At 37.6% G+C, this 16,301-nt stretch overlaps 1 protein-coding gene across 1 annotated transcript in view; it reads left to right on the top strand.

The window, feature by feature from the left end:
* Positions 1-590: 590 nt before the first annotated feature.
* LOC110467055 (multiple C2 and transmembrane domain-containing protein 1-like) overlaps positions 591-16,301 on the top strand; it is a 220,571-nt gene continuing 204,860 nt past the window's right edge. Inside the window, exon 1 of the mRNA XM_021523932.1 lies at positions 591-675. Coding sequence (XP_021379607.1) covers positions 597-675 — 79 coding nt within the window. The 5' untranslated portion in view covers positions 591-596. The remainder of the gene's footprint in view (positions 676-16,301) is intronic.

The following is a 16,301-nucleotide window of genomic DNA, read 5'->3' as shown; positions in this document are numbered from 1 at the left end:
ATGGCCATGTCAACTCTGCCACACCGTGTGTACCTGCAGTCGTGGTGACAGTTACTCCATGTTTCTGTAGCTGGTCGATTGTAGAAATCCCTTTGTTCTTTTGGAATGGTGCATTAATCTGTGGAATCTCTAACGGTCGCCACGATCATATTTCCGCGTTGCTGTTCAAGGTAATGAAATGGATCAGCTGAGTACATAAAGCACTCATCACAATTTGCATAAACATCGAGGACTGCTGGCTGATATTAATACAATTAGGTGACATTTATCGCGCAACATACCCGTGAGACACGCATGTGTGTTGTGTACATTGCTGAGCTAATAATCTCATGGTATACGGACCATTAAAGGGAACCAGGAATGATACAGACCTTGTAAAATGCAGCTAGCCGCTCGCCAACGTAAATAATTCAGGTCCAGCACCAGAGTCGTCTTCCCAGGAGATAACAGTGGTTGGGAGTACATATTTATTCCATTTGGAAATACCAAATTCTAACGAAGCATTTCAATATCTCTTTGGATTAAGTGTATTGATGGTGAATCGTGTGTAGAAAGTGTGTGACAACCCGCGGCTGTAATTTGTCCTTACGGTGACAATGACAGCTCCTAGACCCAAACACGGACCCCATGTTCGTAGTGTGTCACTGGATTACGGCCCTTCTCGGCCCCCTACAGGTAAGTGTTCATTTTGAATGCCATCAATTCTGCCTAGCGGTAAGCCTAATCGTGCAGGAAGCCTAAGTGTCACAATGTGTATGTGGCGTACCTTCTGCCATAGCTATCGAATTAGCCCAGTATGGTCATGTTAAGATAGATATACGGCCAAGACAACTCTGGGAGAGGTGTTAGTCAGTTGCCTATTATCACAATAACCAATAAATCGAAAAATAACGCGGCTACACGATGGCACTAATCGCGTAAAAACAAGCCATCCTGTTCTGGCTGTGTTCCCGGTAGGGGTATATATAGCTAACATATATATAGATCTGTAATTACGTATTTGCATTTAACACTACGCCTTTAAAATGATGCCATAATTATTAACAGCATATTGTTATGTTAACAGAATCTATAAATAGGTACAAAAAGCACGAAAGTCATGAATTGTACCACATTCAAAAATTATTTTAATGACAAATTAGGTAAATTTTGTGATTTAGATTTCACTTGAACGTGCAATTAATGATTTATTTCAATATGAGTTCGTTTTTGTTTTCAAAATGCATTGGTCTTTGAAAACATAACATGAATTTAGTATACGTCAAAGCAAAATGAAAAACAGCATGTATCAACAATTCATCATTAAAACTTTAAAAGGATGATCAAGAGGACACCACAAATTAGAGGTAGCACAGTAGCAACTACATACTACAATTAAAAAACAACACGAAAAGAGCACGTGATTAGACATCAAATCAGCTTCTGACCAGTTCAAGATGATAGCAGTAAGTACATTTTGTACCACGTGACTCACGTGCCGTGTGCAACAGTTTTCAGAACACATTTTAACATTTTGGCAATGTCCATTGATGCATCGTGCATCGTAAGATTTTAAGATTTATTGTCAGAAAAGACTATCATGACAGTCATCTTGATTTGTCTTGCCTCTGACATATCAATATTTTCCAATAATCTCAACAGTGTCTGTTTTTTCTTTTCGTAACCAAAGACAACCGTCTTTGGAATCCTTGTCCTGGCAAGTGTCAGACATTTTCTTTGTCTTCATGATGTGCGTTTATGGTTGCTATGTATTAGTGAAACTCCGAGGGGCCCACTACATCTTAAAACATAAACCATCAGATTAAATTGCGATGCGAGCCGGTATACAAAAAACACATAAAATATATGTAGAGAAAAAGTGTAAGGAGTTTCATCTTGTCTGTTAAGATAGTGCCGAAGGACTGTTTTGTCACAGTAAGGTGTGTTTACCCATTAAGGTCTGTTTTCCTCGGTCGGTGGCTAAATAGCATTGACAATACTGAACGTTATTTCAAATCGATACATACGATACGTGTAATGCAAGGTGGTTTGTCGTCAACATCCGGTGTGTATTGATGTTACCTTCGAGAATAACAGATCTCTCATTGCTATTTATGGCTGACAGTCACCTCATTATGTGAAAAGGTGTAAAGAGTTGTTCAAAGCCTATGCAAAAACGATCTTAATTGTAATAGATATAATATGTAGTTATGCAGTAATATCATAACCTATCAGGTTCGAGGACGTTCGTTTCCTTATAGAAACAGTAGGTACAGAATACAGAGGGAGGTAGTCCTTCTGAAACTTTGTGTATACTTCAACATTCACTGAACAAAAACTCAAGGGTGCTTCCTTTGATATACCAAAAGTTGAAGAAAAGTTTGTTGAAAAGATTTTCAAAGCAACTGGACTTGACAATATTGGATCTACATTTTTGAAATGTTGTACCAAAGCAATTGCATCTCTAGTTTGTAAATTATTGAATTTCAGTATTGAAACTAATACCTTTCCAAGTTTTTGGGAAAATGCTAAAGTTAGTCCTCTCTTTAAGAAGGGAATAAAGAACAAATTAGTTAGTATAGACCAATATCAGTACTACCAATTCTATTCAAATGTCTCGAAAAACATATTCATCAACATTTTTACAATTGTTTATGCAGACAGGATCTAATTTTAGAAAGCCAGTCAGGCTTTAGAATACAACATTCCTGTCAGACTGCACTGACAAAAATTACAAACACGTGGTATGATTCCATTGATAAGGGACACTTGTCAGGGGTTTTATTTTTAGACTTTAGAAAGGCCTTTGACCTTGTAGACCACAACAGATTACTTGCCAAATTAAGCTTGTGTGGTTGTTCTCCTCGGGCCCTTAATGATCATCTTGTATGGGAATGATCTACCCTTGTTCACAAAAAAACTCAACAATAAACATGTATGCTGATGACACAGCTGCTTACACACATGGCAAATCAATTGAAAACATCAATTCCAGTTTAAATTATGATGCCAAATTAATTCAGAAATGGTGTGATGAAAACAAAATGTGTGTTAACACAGAAAAAATTAAAGTTATGTTAATTGGAACATCACAAAGAAAATGTAGACAATTTGAAAATGTATCTGTTTTTATAAATGACAGACAATTAGAAAATGTGAAACAAGAAAAACTTCTTGGGGTTACTATTGACGATTGCTTATTTTGGGATAAACAAATTGCAGATACTGCAAAAAAGACCTTTCCTGACCCAATCATCTTGTCTCACATATTACAGTTGCTTCATTAATACCCATTTTGACTATTGCTCTAATATCTGGGGAAATGCCACACAGAACCACATTGCAAAGATTGAAAAACTGCAAAAACGAGCTGCCAGAGTTATTTTGAATTGTGATTTTTGTACACCTTCAAATGAAATGTTTAGCAAACTTAAATGGTTGCCTTTTAAAAAACGAATTTCCTACAACCACTGTATTTTAATGTAAAAAGTCTTAAACAACTTGGCTCCTGATTTCTTGAACAATTTTACTTTGACATCCGATATCCATTCAAAAACTACCAGATCATCAACACAGAATGTATTTCATATTCCTTCTTTTAAAACAAATGTTTTTAAAAGGTCTTTTACATATCAAGGTCCATATATATGGAATAGTTTACCATCATATGTACAGAATTGCAAAAGTCTATTATCTTTTAAGAAATGTGCCAAAACGTATTTGTAATTTAGCATATAATTTATGTAACTGTTGTATAGTTAAAATGAAACCTGGGCTGACCATGCTGGTAGGGCTTTCTCCACCGCTTGAAAGCTCGGGTCATCGTTTCATTTAGAGCTGTTTCTGTGATAATAGTGGATTTAAAATGTACATGTAAAATTATCTTACCAGTTAACTATTCATAGTACTATATTATCATTGTTGTATATAATGTACATTTTTTAATATGCTTGACCATATGGGAGACGAGACTTTGACTCAATATGTAATCAAGTTTAAATAAAGACTGTTATTATTATTATAGAAGCATATATAGCCATCCTTGGTCTACCGTCACATTGTATAGAGGGGTCCTGTACGCTTCCTGTTGCATTACGATGTTACTATTTGTTTTGAGTTCGGTTCAGTAGATAACTAATGATATTACTAAAGACATTAAAACTACCCTGTGACTAGCAAACCTACACACTGCATCGACAATAATTGGGGAAACTATTTGTCTGCTGTAAGTCGTTAAATTACCTATATTCTATTGTTACAACGTAGTTTAAGCGGCGGGAAACGATATAGTGTAGCTACAGGAAACTATTGAGCATAACAAAAGACGACATTCAAATCAGACCAGGAAACAGAATATATTCAAATGAGATCATTATCGCGACCATTGTTTTCATCATCTTAAATCTATGGGAAATGTGTGTAGTAACTTTGTAAGCGGTCGACATCTAGCACAGTAATCGTGATATTCGGAGCAAGGTTTTGAATAATATTTCAACTGCGAAACATATCAACACCTTCGGGAGCAGGGATGTTACTATCAACAAACAGAAAGACCACGAATGATTAGCTTCGCGTCTTAGTAGGACGCTGTCCGTTATGGTCAAGTTGTAAGTTAAGATCGAGGCAACGGCTGTAGCGGAAGGGTCGTTTGTGGTGTCCTTCATTTCAAGCTAAGGAATGTTTTATGATAGATTTGGTCATGTTGTAAGTATAGATCAAGGAATGCGACTGAGGCAGAAGGGTGTCCTTGATACCAAGCCTTGAAAGGTATATATACGATCGATGTGGTCAATAAATTTCTTGTTATTTAACGACAACACATCGTCGATATGACTGAATTTGAAGTTTAAGGACTTGGCTACATACACAGAAACGGTTTCAGAGAAGAGATAATTGACGGTCGTCTTAAACAAAATGAGGTTATGTTTCCTCAGGAACTCAACATAACTATGTAAATGCATCACTTTACGTTTCAATATATAGATAGAGTTTATTTTTGTATATTGTCTTAGAAACAACTCTTAACAATTAGTTCAAAACATAAAGGAAAAATAATACAGCAAAGCTGATCTCAATACGTAGATATTGCTACTCATGTACAGCATTTACATCGCTACGAAGCTACTTTTTGAATCGCGAATTGCTCTTCTTTGTACATCAAACCAGTATTGATGTGTAGGGCACGCCACACTGTCATTATATACACGTTCCATATAATACTACTCAAAAGTCAATGACAAAATTTCAAGCATAAAATGTAAACCACGAAAAGGGGGAATAAGAACAAAATCAGAATGAAATAGCATAAGTCTGTCCCTTAAAGACAAAAGTGTGTTCATCACTAATTTCTAGTTGGGTTCTTATAAAATGCATTGGCAAAAACCTTAATGCTACCAGGAAAAACAATATGTCTACAGATGGCTGACATTGTTGCCAGCTATTTAACTTTCCATGTATGAAACGTGTCGTCTGTTTAGGTTAGTATGTAGTTGAAAATGGTAAATAGGCAAATCTAAACAGGATTGGAGGGGAAAAAATCCGGATTTTCTAGGCAGTTGGGTTCTAGACCCAAAAGTCTTAAAACTAAAGGAGACTCGAACTGGGAATACAATACATGCACATTAAGGGGGGTTTTTTTTCGTTTTAAAAACATGATGAAACTATGCATATAAACCAGGTTAAGTACATTTTTTTTTGTTAATTGTTAATATATAAGAACAGTGTATTTTATTAAAGCTATTAATCTTTTGACCTTGTAGATGTTTGTTTGTGTTTTACGTCCTGTTAACAGCTATGGTCGTTTTGGTGGTGAAGGAAAGCCGGAGTTCCCGGAGAAACCACCTTCCTACGGCCAGCACCTTGCGACTGCCCCACATAGTGATGAACGGCTAGTGGTAGCAGAATGTCAGACTCCTTAACCACTTGGCCAACGCGGCCTCTGGCTTCATAGAGAGACACCGGTTTTAGTATAGATATAAATATAACGTTGGTTGGTTTTATTTCAACATTCATATTGATTTACATCACAAGAACACTGAAGATCGTAAAGGTACCATGTTTTACAAGAACCATAATACATTTTTAAGTCCAAGCGTTACATACATAACCCCTGCTAGGAAATAGTTAATTTTCTTAGCAAAGGCTAGTGGCAAAATGATGTTTTGCGGGAAACGCAGCAATGATCGATGGATATAATGATGATGTATGTTTCTATGAAGTTGCACTGTGATGAATACATGTACATTAAAAGAGCGAGAAAACGAACACGCAAAGATAAATCATCGTTTGATGTCGCACAAATCACATTTCTTGATTTCATTAGCAGCTAGGATTTACTGCAATCGTTAATAAAAAAAAAACACGCTTACTGTTGTATTTGTTTCTCCTTCACTGTACTGAATCCTAAATCCTACCTTGTATCTTGTGAATTGGAACCAACATTGGCGGCTATCTGTTTGCTATTGTTGATATCGGGAAAAGGGTGCCAGGAACCTGGCAACAATATGTGTTAGAAACGTCAAGCAACAAATAAGCTCTGATAGTAAGAGGAGCTATAGAATTCAGAATCAAAATAACTTTAGCGGTCGAATAAGAAGTAAGCTGTACTTGTTATTGCAATATTTGGGACCTGTTTGTGATGTAAAAGGGGAAATTTGCGGTGAAAAAACTGTCTGTGTTTTCCGCGCTGGATAAATTGGCACTAACATATCCTCACGCGAGTTTTTATTTATTGAAGATTTAAGAAAATATAAAGAATTCATTTTCCACATTCCGAATAGTTTAAAGGGTCACAGCGCAAACATGTCCACACCACGATCAGTTAAAGGGTCATTACGCAATGATTAACACATTACTATCAATTTAAAGGACCTCAGCGTAAAACTGTCCACACTGCAAACAGTATAAAGAATCCCAACACGAAAATTCGCTTTCTTGGAGTATTCTTGTCTTTCCTACTCATTCTTTCTCTTCGGCGATGTGTACCTGTGCTTCTCTGAACAGCACATTGTCAAACAAATGTGACCTGTGAAATGTAACGCCACTATGTCTAGGTTACGACATTAAAATGGCTCCTGAGTGGCAACAATATTTGCGTGTGGATACCTCTTTGATACCACCTTAGCTATTGCGATGATGCAAAATCCTTGAAAACAAACCGGAAATCAGCTAAGCACTTCCGTCGGACAACGAATATTCTCTAGCAGGCGGTGACATAAAAAAGCACTGCTAATACTTCAACAACCAACGACAACTATTAACCCGCAGCGATACACAATAAGACTTAACACAACGATCCTCAGCTGTATCGTCAGAGGTGTTGATCACATTTGTTTTTTGGGAAAAGTTTGCACCAATAACGACCCTGTAGGATATATGAAGAGACATTTAGATACGAGCATGTGTTTGAGATTGCTATTCCGTAAACATTCAATCGAGAGAATTACTCTGTTCGTCACCATTATTCCAGGAGTGTGAGCCAGATCAGTGCTTGAGGTGTCGTGGTGGTAATTAAAGGTTAGCTGCACTAATCGTTAAAAAGGATTTCAAGCAGCTAGTTTATGGCCCTCATTCAGATTAATCACAAGGCATTCGATAACGAAAGGCTTTAAAATATATAAATTAAAAAATTAAAAAAAACGATTCCCATAGGCAGGTGTGAACCTGATCGGGATTTAGAAATCAACATTTACAAAGGTTATCGATTATAAGTGTTTAAGCCTCAGTCTGATCACATGGGATGCCGATGGAATCCGTTTGTTAAAAACAGAATGCAGAACTAAAGCATAATGGTAGTTACTGTATATCTTCTCACAATTACAGTGGGTGTATTTCCTCACAGTGACAATGCTTGAATTTCCTTATGGTAACGAGACGGTTTAGTTCACACTCATTGACAATGGTTGTATTTCCTCACAGTGATAATGATATTTGAATTCACACCCAGACAGTGGTTGTATTTCCTCACAGTGACAATGATGATTGAATTCACTCCCACTGAAAATTATTGTGTTTGCTCACAATGACAATGAGTGTGTTTCAATACAGTGACAGTGATGGTTGTTCTTTCCATTAACAATGGTTATATTTCCTAATATTGACAATGGTCGTATTTCCTAATATTGACAATGGTCGTATTTCCTTATATTGACAATGGTCGTATTTCCTAATATTGACAATGGTTGCATTTTCCTAATATTGACAATGGTCGTATTTCCTAATATTGACAATGGTTGTATTTCCTTACAGTGATAAAGGTGCATTTACTTCCATTGTCCAGAGCCCGTGTTCTTTGTTATTTATGTTTATGTCCTAAAGTTTTTATCGTTTTAAACCATGATAGCTAATATTTCAACTACCAAAAGAAATAAGTAAGATGATACTGGATCCCCTTGTCTTCAGACCCTTTTTGTGTCTACAAAGTTGGGTTAAAAAACATTCCGTATGATAGCCGAGGAAGTATTTGTATTAAAACATAACAGATAATAATATCAAACAGAAGTCACAAAATTAAGTTAAACACAATTCATAGAAATCTGAAAATAAGTACAAGTTTAACTAATATATGACAATAATTATAAGAGAATTCACACAAATCTGATTCTGAAAACTGTTCTAAATATTAATGATTATTTTGCAATTATTAGCAGTTATTGATTATCTGATTACTTATCAGAAGTTGATTTACCTGTGCAATTTACCTGTACACCATTTCTGCAATAGACTATAACTCACTATCATCACAACTGGTCACCTATGTAAACATGTGATTTGAAGCAGAGTTGGTGTTCGGGGAATACCCGGGTTGAATTTACTCACACTGACAATGATTGTCCATTATTTCCTAAGAGAGATAATGTTGCCTTTTCTTGAAATGACAATGGTGGTATTTTCATACAGTGACAATGGAGGTATTTTCATGCAGTGACAATGGTGGTATTTTCATACAGTGACAATGGTGGTATTTTCGTACAGTGACAATGGTGGTCTTTTCATACAGTGACAATGGTGGTATATCCATGCAGTGACAATGGAGGAATTTTCATGCAGCGACAATGGTGGTATTTCCATGCAGTGACAATGGCGGTATTTTCATGCAGTGACAATGGTGTTATTTTCATGCAGTGACAATGGTGTTATTTTCATGCAGTGACAATGGTTGTATTTTCATACAGTGACAATGGAGGTATTTTCATGCAGTGATAATGGTAGTATTTTCATACAGTGACAATGGCGGTATTTTCATGCAGCGACAATGGTGGTATTTCCATGCAGTGACAATGGCGGTATTTTCATGCAGCGACAATGGCGGTATTTTCATATAGTGAACAATTGTGGTATTTTCATACAGTGACATGGTGATATTCTCATACATTGACAATGCTGGTATTTTCATACAGTGACATTGGTGGTATTTTCATACAGTGCCATGGTGGTATTTTCATACAGTCACAATGGTGGTATTTTCATGCGGTGACAATGGTGGTATTTTCATCCAGTGACAATGGTGGTATTTTCGTACAGTGACAATGGTGGTCTTTTCATACAGTGACAATGGTGTTATTTTCATGCAGTGACAATGGTGGTATTTTCGTACAGTGACAATGGTGGTCTTTTCATACAGTGACAATGGTGGAATTTTCATACAGTGACAATGGCGTTATTTTCATACAGTGACAATGGTGGCATTTTCATACAGCGACAATGGCGGTATTTTCATATAGTGAACAATGGTGGTATTTTCATACAGTGACAATGGTGGCATCTCTTAAAAGTGACAATGTCCGAGGTTTTATTGTCCCCGAGGTTTGCTGTAACCTTGACGGCTAGAGTAATCGCTTTTGAGAAGTGGCACGGTTCATAAGTTTATAAACGCTCATTTCTGTTTAATTTGAAACTAACCAGTATTTTTCTATGGTGTATTTCATTCTGGCATACTGTATCTGTTTTAAACATTTTATATTAAGTAATACAGCAGTACATCATATATTAGGGGCTAGCATTGTGTGATAATCTATGCTTAGAGACGTTTTTCTTCTACTCTTGTTAGTGTCAACAGTATGTCATTCAATCAGGCAAAACAATAGTAGTATATATTACATCCAATGTATTTCAATAATATATTTATCCAGTATGTATGCATGCAATGGTTTAGTTAGTACCGCATCGATCAACAAATGGACAGAAACTTCAAACGGTATGTGTACGGCCAATCATCAGACATGTTCGTAATCAATCTTTTAACAATTACAACAGATTCTTAAGACGGTAATGAATCATTTGTATTCCAACAATCTTCCACAGCTAATTATCCTTGAACCTTAGTATCCTAGTAGGCTTGCCAACAATGACAAACACGTGCATGCGACATTCTGCATATCTTTACTTCCGGTGAGATATTTGGGGTCATCGGCAGCGTACCACGGGGTCACAATAAGGACATGATGATTATCTGTAGGATTTGTGCTGTGGTGAGTGTCGTGACAATGAACACTGTCTGTGACGGCCCTCCCTATAAAATCGTCTTCGTTGAGCACAGAAGTATTTCTCTGACGTCAGACCATATGTTCTAGACAGAGCCTTAGCGGGTTGATATATCTGAGCTTCATAGTAGCTTGTGCATTACTACCTAATCAACACAAAACAAAAAATGGTAACAAAGTGAAAGAGCGCAGTGCTATACATTATAGATAGGTTAAGAGGTACGTATATCTGTAAATATATAAAAAAAAATATCTTAAAGAGTTGAATAAGTAGAGGGATGGCAAATCGAAAAGTCTTACATTAACACCTTTTACATCTCGAAATGTTTTAACTTACCCTAATTTCTTTAAAGTCAAATGTAACGAACATGACCTTCGGAGTTTATGTGTTCGGCAGTATAACACATGGAACTAATTATAACGGATCAGTTTCCATGTAGTCGAGCGTTGACTGGCTACCGTCGAACAGCATCCAACGAATGTTTCTCAGTTTGGCGTGTTATACGCTCTAATGAAAACAATGGAGGTCAATTTGGTTGCAAAGACTGAAAAAGCGATTACCAGAGAAAAGGATTTGTACTTGTACTTGTTCAAGAAACAATGTCTGTAATTTCCATTTTGACCTTACCTAACCAACTTGGTCCTGCCTTTCTCGCCATAAATCACTCCTGCCCTTTCGATTCAGCTGTTGCTGGCTGAGTTAGCGCTTTTTACCACATTTGTAATCCTAATTGACTTTAACAGTTATCGCTGATCTCTCTGCCTCGAGTAATCTGCTATGTTGACACCCGGACGAGTCCTCACAGGCAATCTCAATGACAAACGTCGGTGGGCTTTTCAGTTGGGAGCTACTGAACGCCTTGGTATATTGTCCGCTCTCTTTTGATCTAATTATAGACCCGAATATAGATCCTTCAATTCTGTGGTTTTATGTATCTCTTAGTCATAACATCACTCCTACGAATAGTGACTTGTAGCATAATATGATGAGAAACCTATCATTAAGGGATGGGACCAGCTGTTTGAAGTAGTCTAAGCTAAACAATGTAGAATTCCAAAATACGATGTACATAATGTATATGTTATTGTGTAATGAACTGAAGTCGTACAAGTATTTCCATGTTTCTTGTCGTCAAGACAACCCTGTTGTAATAATAACGGCACCATGCTAAATAAAAATTTAGATTTTCTTGGATTCATTGTTCATCAGATATAGTTGTTTGAAATTTCAAACACACTCGACCTTGAATGTAGGTCAAGGTACCTTATTTGAACAAAGTAGACAGTCTTCCACCTATGAACGCACCAGGCCAAACTCACGATTGGTTAGGAGACGAATGAAAATTTTATCACATTTACCACTGAAACCTTGAATGTAAATCAATGCCATTATTCTTAAAAAGGTTGACAGCCTTTCATATCAGCAAAATAAATGACAGATACGATGGCTTCATGCATGCAAAATCCATGCAGTGATTAAGTTACCAGATGCACAACAAAAATAACAATTTTGCTTCACTCTCCGTAATTTGGAATCCGGATAATCAACCCTGCCTCTTTCCGAGGCTTTAGTTCAATTTAAGGTGCCGACGAAACCTGCACCAACCTACCTTATCCATGCTTAAAACATGTTCATATCAAACAATGCAGTATTCATACAATTTGTTTATAACTGAGTTGAAAAGAATGCCACAGAGTTAAAATATATATATTTATATACATGTGAGTACAACATATCTTTATATTTTAGTTCTAATATATAAATCTAAGTCTAGACTTTTATTTTGAATTTGGATAAAAAAAAACATAAAAATTCAAATGATTCGAAAAATCCTGTTTGTTCAAAACGTTTCCATTGGATACAAAAATAGTGTCTCTGGATATGTACTGTATATTTCATGGTTAAGAGTTAGTCTGGTGATGAATAAAAAAAAGACCATTCATGTCGTTTCAACTAACCCGCCGCTACAAATGCGTCAGTCAGTCTCTATATTTAGCAGCCAATGAAAACTATCGTTTGGTTTTGGTTGTATAAGGTTTTAAGGACGTGTCTCACTGTGTGCTGTGTATGCGTACAGGTGAGTTTATATATTCTGGAGGCTGGGCATGCTGGTGTGATTGTGATGGCGCGGATCCGATGCCGACTTTATGGTGGTATCTCACTGAAATACCATGCCGAAGGACAGCATTCTGATTTTTGTAAAACTTTTTTTTAACCCTTTCACCACTGTAGCCCATAAGGGACACATCCAGATCAATGCATGGTAGAGTCTACTAAAGTTACATTTGGATGAAAGGGCTAAATATGTAATTATGAATATTGCAACCTTTGAACACGAAGTACATTGTAGCACCGGAGTTTAAAACACGTAATTTCAATATAGTGAAGAACAAATCAACGCCGGTATCCCAGTGAAAATAAGGGAGAAGAGACTGGGCTCGAGTCATTAGCAACTAACCCTCAACAACATGACAGCTACACAGTCGCGGAACGCCTTTTGTTGATACCTTACCAGATACAACAGAAATTCGTAAGGGGAAAATAAAGTGTAACAATTAAATTGTAACAAACTACGCTGGAACCCATTATTGATACGGAAGCTAAAAAGCCAGTACCACAAAGGCGGAGGAAGTAAAAAAAAAAAAAAAAAATGTCAACATTGTAAAACAGACCGAACATAGAAATAATAAAGAAGAGCTAGAAGCAATGTTTTTCATCGAATGAAAACCGTCTACACGTAGGCAACAAGGCAATGAAACAATGAATTATTTGGGGAGCACATCTGGTCGTCTGCCCATGTAGTCTGAAATGAACCTTGACAGTGCCTACACTAGTATAAACAGGGAATGGGCGGGGAAAATTAAATCAATAGACTGAAACAATATTTACCTTCATATTACCGACGATGTCATTATCAAAGCCATCAACAAATTGGACCTCAAACAAATCACCAAGACCAGAAATTCTAAACTACTCTCCGGAACAAATCACCAAGACCAGTGAATTTCTTAGTGAATTTAATAACCTAAGTTTAGACTTGTCAGTTTTCTTGTTTATATCAATGTTTACCTGAATGAATCAAATACAGTTCAATAAAAGTGTTTGCAAAAGCAAAGGTAAAAGTTTGATATATGAAGATTGATTTGCTGGTAACTTTAAGTCTTCTAGCTTCAAGGAAAGTATCTGTTCTAATCGTTTAATTTAACCCATTTCATTTTTTATCAATTGTTGTAACTAGTCCCAATGTGTATATGCGCTGATTGTACATATACACTCACTCAATCTGACCCACACTCTCCCTCTCTCCCACACTCACTCTTCCCCACTACCACGCCCTCTTTCTCTCCCTCCCATACTCCCACTCCTACACTCTCCACCATACCTACCCAACCTTTCTCTCCCACATCCACTCACTCCTTCTCCCATACACGCTCCCAGTCTCTCCCACAACCCTCACTCTCTCTCTCTCACACACGCTCCCACAACCCTCACTCTTTCTCTCCTACACACGCTCCCACACCCCTCACTATCTCTCCATCACACGCTCCCACACCCCACACACGCTCCCACAACCCTCACTCCCTCTCCCACACAGGCTCCCACACCCCTCACTCCCTCTCCCACACACACTCCCACAACCCTCACTCTCTCTCCCACACACTCTCCCACCCCCCTCACTATCTCTCCCACACACGCTCCCACACCCCTCTCTCCCTCTCTCCCACACACGCTCCCACAACCCTCACTCTCTCTGCCACACACGCTCCCACACCCCACACACGCTCCCACACCCCCCTCTATCCCTCTCCCACACACGCTCCCACCCCCCACACACTCTCCCACCCCCCTCACTATCTCTCCCACACACGCTCCCACACCCCTCACTCTCTCTCCCACACACGCTCCCACACCCCTCACTATCTCTCTCCCACACACGCTCCCACACCCCTCACTCTCTCTCCCACACACGCTCCCACACCCCTCACTCACTCTCTCCCACACACGCTCCCCCACCCCTCACTCTCTCTCTCCCACACACGCTCCCACCCCCCTCACTCTCTCTAACAATGTATTTCCACACTTCCAATTAGTAAACGACCACCTTGAGCATCCAATCAGAACCTTTCACAGTAGGTATCTCCAATATCAGAATACAACTGCCGAAGTAGCGATCTTCAATCAGAGCTGACCGTGAAATTGTTCGTGTAGATGAAAGTGCACTTAACAATTTACACTCGCTTCACGACATAAACTAAGCTAAAAGGCCAACAAGGGTTTAGGGGAGCTTTGATTACACATCAGCGTACAGTTTTGCACTTCCGTGTTTGAAGCAACAACAGCAACGTTAGGAAATCGTACAGGTTTTTTTTTTTATATCGAATACAATCTCTATACGCAGGTGTGCAGTTTTCATAACGTTAAATATAATACTACAAGAACATTCAAACTCTCGGTCATTTTAAAGGGAGACATTTGAGCGCGTTCTGAACAATTGCATATAAATTATTATTAAAATGGGGAATAAAACATTAAAATATGATATATTTTGGCTAACTCCAAGTTGAGTAGGATGGTAGGTAACTCTTTATTGTTTAATTCTTTATCAGGTAGACCAATTTTAGTTAATCCCTCTCGACTACCGCTACTAATCCCTGTAATTATCGCTACCAGTATTGATTACTACTCAGACCAACGGTTTACCGACTATCTCCTAAAATGCATTATTTTATTGATGAAAAACGCTTTATAGACTGCATAGTCTATGTGTAAATGGAATTTGTGCCCCCACCCCTTTTCATTTCAACAGCACCAAGATTTGCGTTGGGGTTCAATCTATCCACCGTGTCTTGGAAACAGTTGCGATGTCAAGAATTTAACCCTACACTGCTGAATAATGAAAAGAGAGGCATAAATACCGATTGTGACCTTGGAATCATTTGGTTAAAAAGCGTAGATCTAGCTCCCCTGGCGACTGAGGTGATATGCCAAAAAGGGGAAGCTAGGTGATAAATATTAAAAAGCCTACTCTTCTAGACCACTCTGAGGCATTACTGGGATGAGGAATGTTGTATAAGGACGGTATGAACTGTCGTAAAATTTGTACTATGTGTAATATGTAATAAAATTTGTACGATGTGAACACGAGACTGTAGCACGATCTTTTCCTGTCTTATAAGTGTTTAGCTATCACAGGGGTATGTATGGTCGATACTTGCATCCCATATAGTGCATAGCTATATAAGCTACCACATATATATAGAAAAAATAAGATTAACGACCGACTAAAAAACTAGCTGCTTTCACCCTTCACAGGGCTCTTCAGGTTTATTAAAAAAAACAACGTCGTGACGTCACAATTACATGTCATCACACTACAATAGTAACGTGACGTCACGAAGTACACAAGATTGGTGGACAATTTGGCGTAAAATTTTACTGTGGCCTGTTGAGACTTGGTTTTAATATTTTGATTAGTTGGTCTTCTTTCGTTTCTCTTAAAATAGTGTCTGATGAAAATAGTTGATACAAAGGTAATACATTAAATTTATCTCCAGCACATTCATGAATATGTTTGTTAACATGAAGATTTCGTAAAGAATCAGTTCTAGTTTGTTGTCTATGTACAGTCATACGTGTTCTGAGTTCATTACCGGTTTGACCGATGTAAAAATCACCACATTTAGAACAAACGATTGCATAAATTACATTTTTTGATTTACAATTCATATTTACCTTCACAGTAAATTTCAAACCATTCTTGAAAATAAAAGTATTACACTCGATAATCATAGGACATGTAGCACATCTTGGTGTCTTACATTTGGATACTTTTGGTGTTA

The sequence above is a fragment of the Mizuhopecten yessoensis genome, unplaced genomic scaffold, assembly GCF_002113885.1.
Source record: "Mizuhopecten yessoensis strain PY_sf001 unplaced genomic scaffold, ASM211388v2 scaffold11155, whole genome shotgun sequence".
NCBI classification, from domain to species: Eukaryota; Metazoa; Mollusca; class Bivalvia; order Pectinida; family Pectinidae; genus Mizuhopecten; species Mizuhopecten yessoensis.
This window is presented reverse-complemented; position numbering and strand designations above follow the sequence as displayed.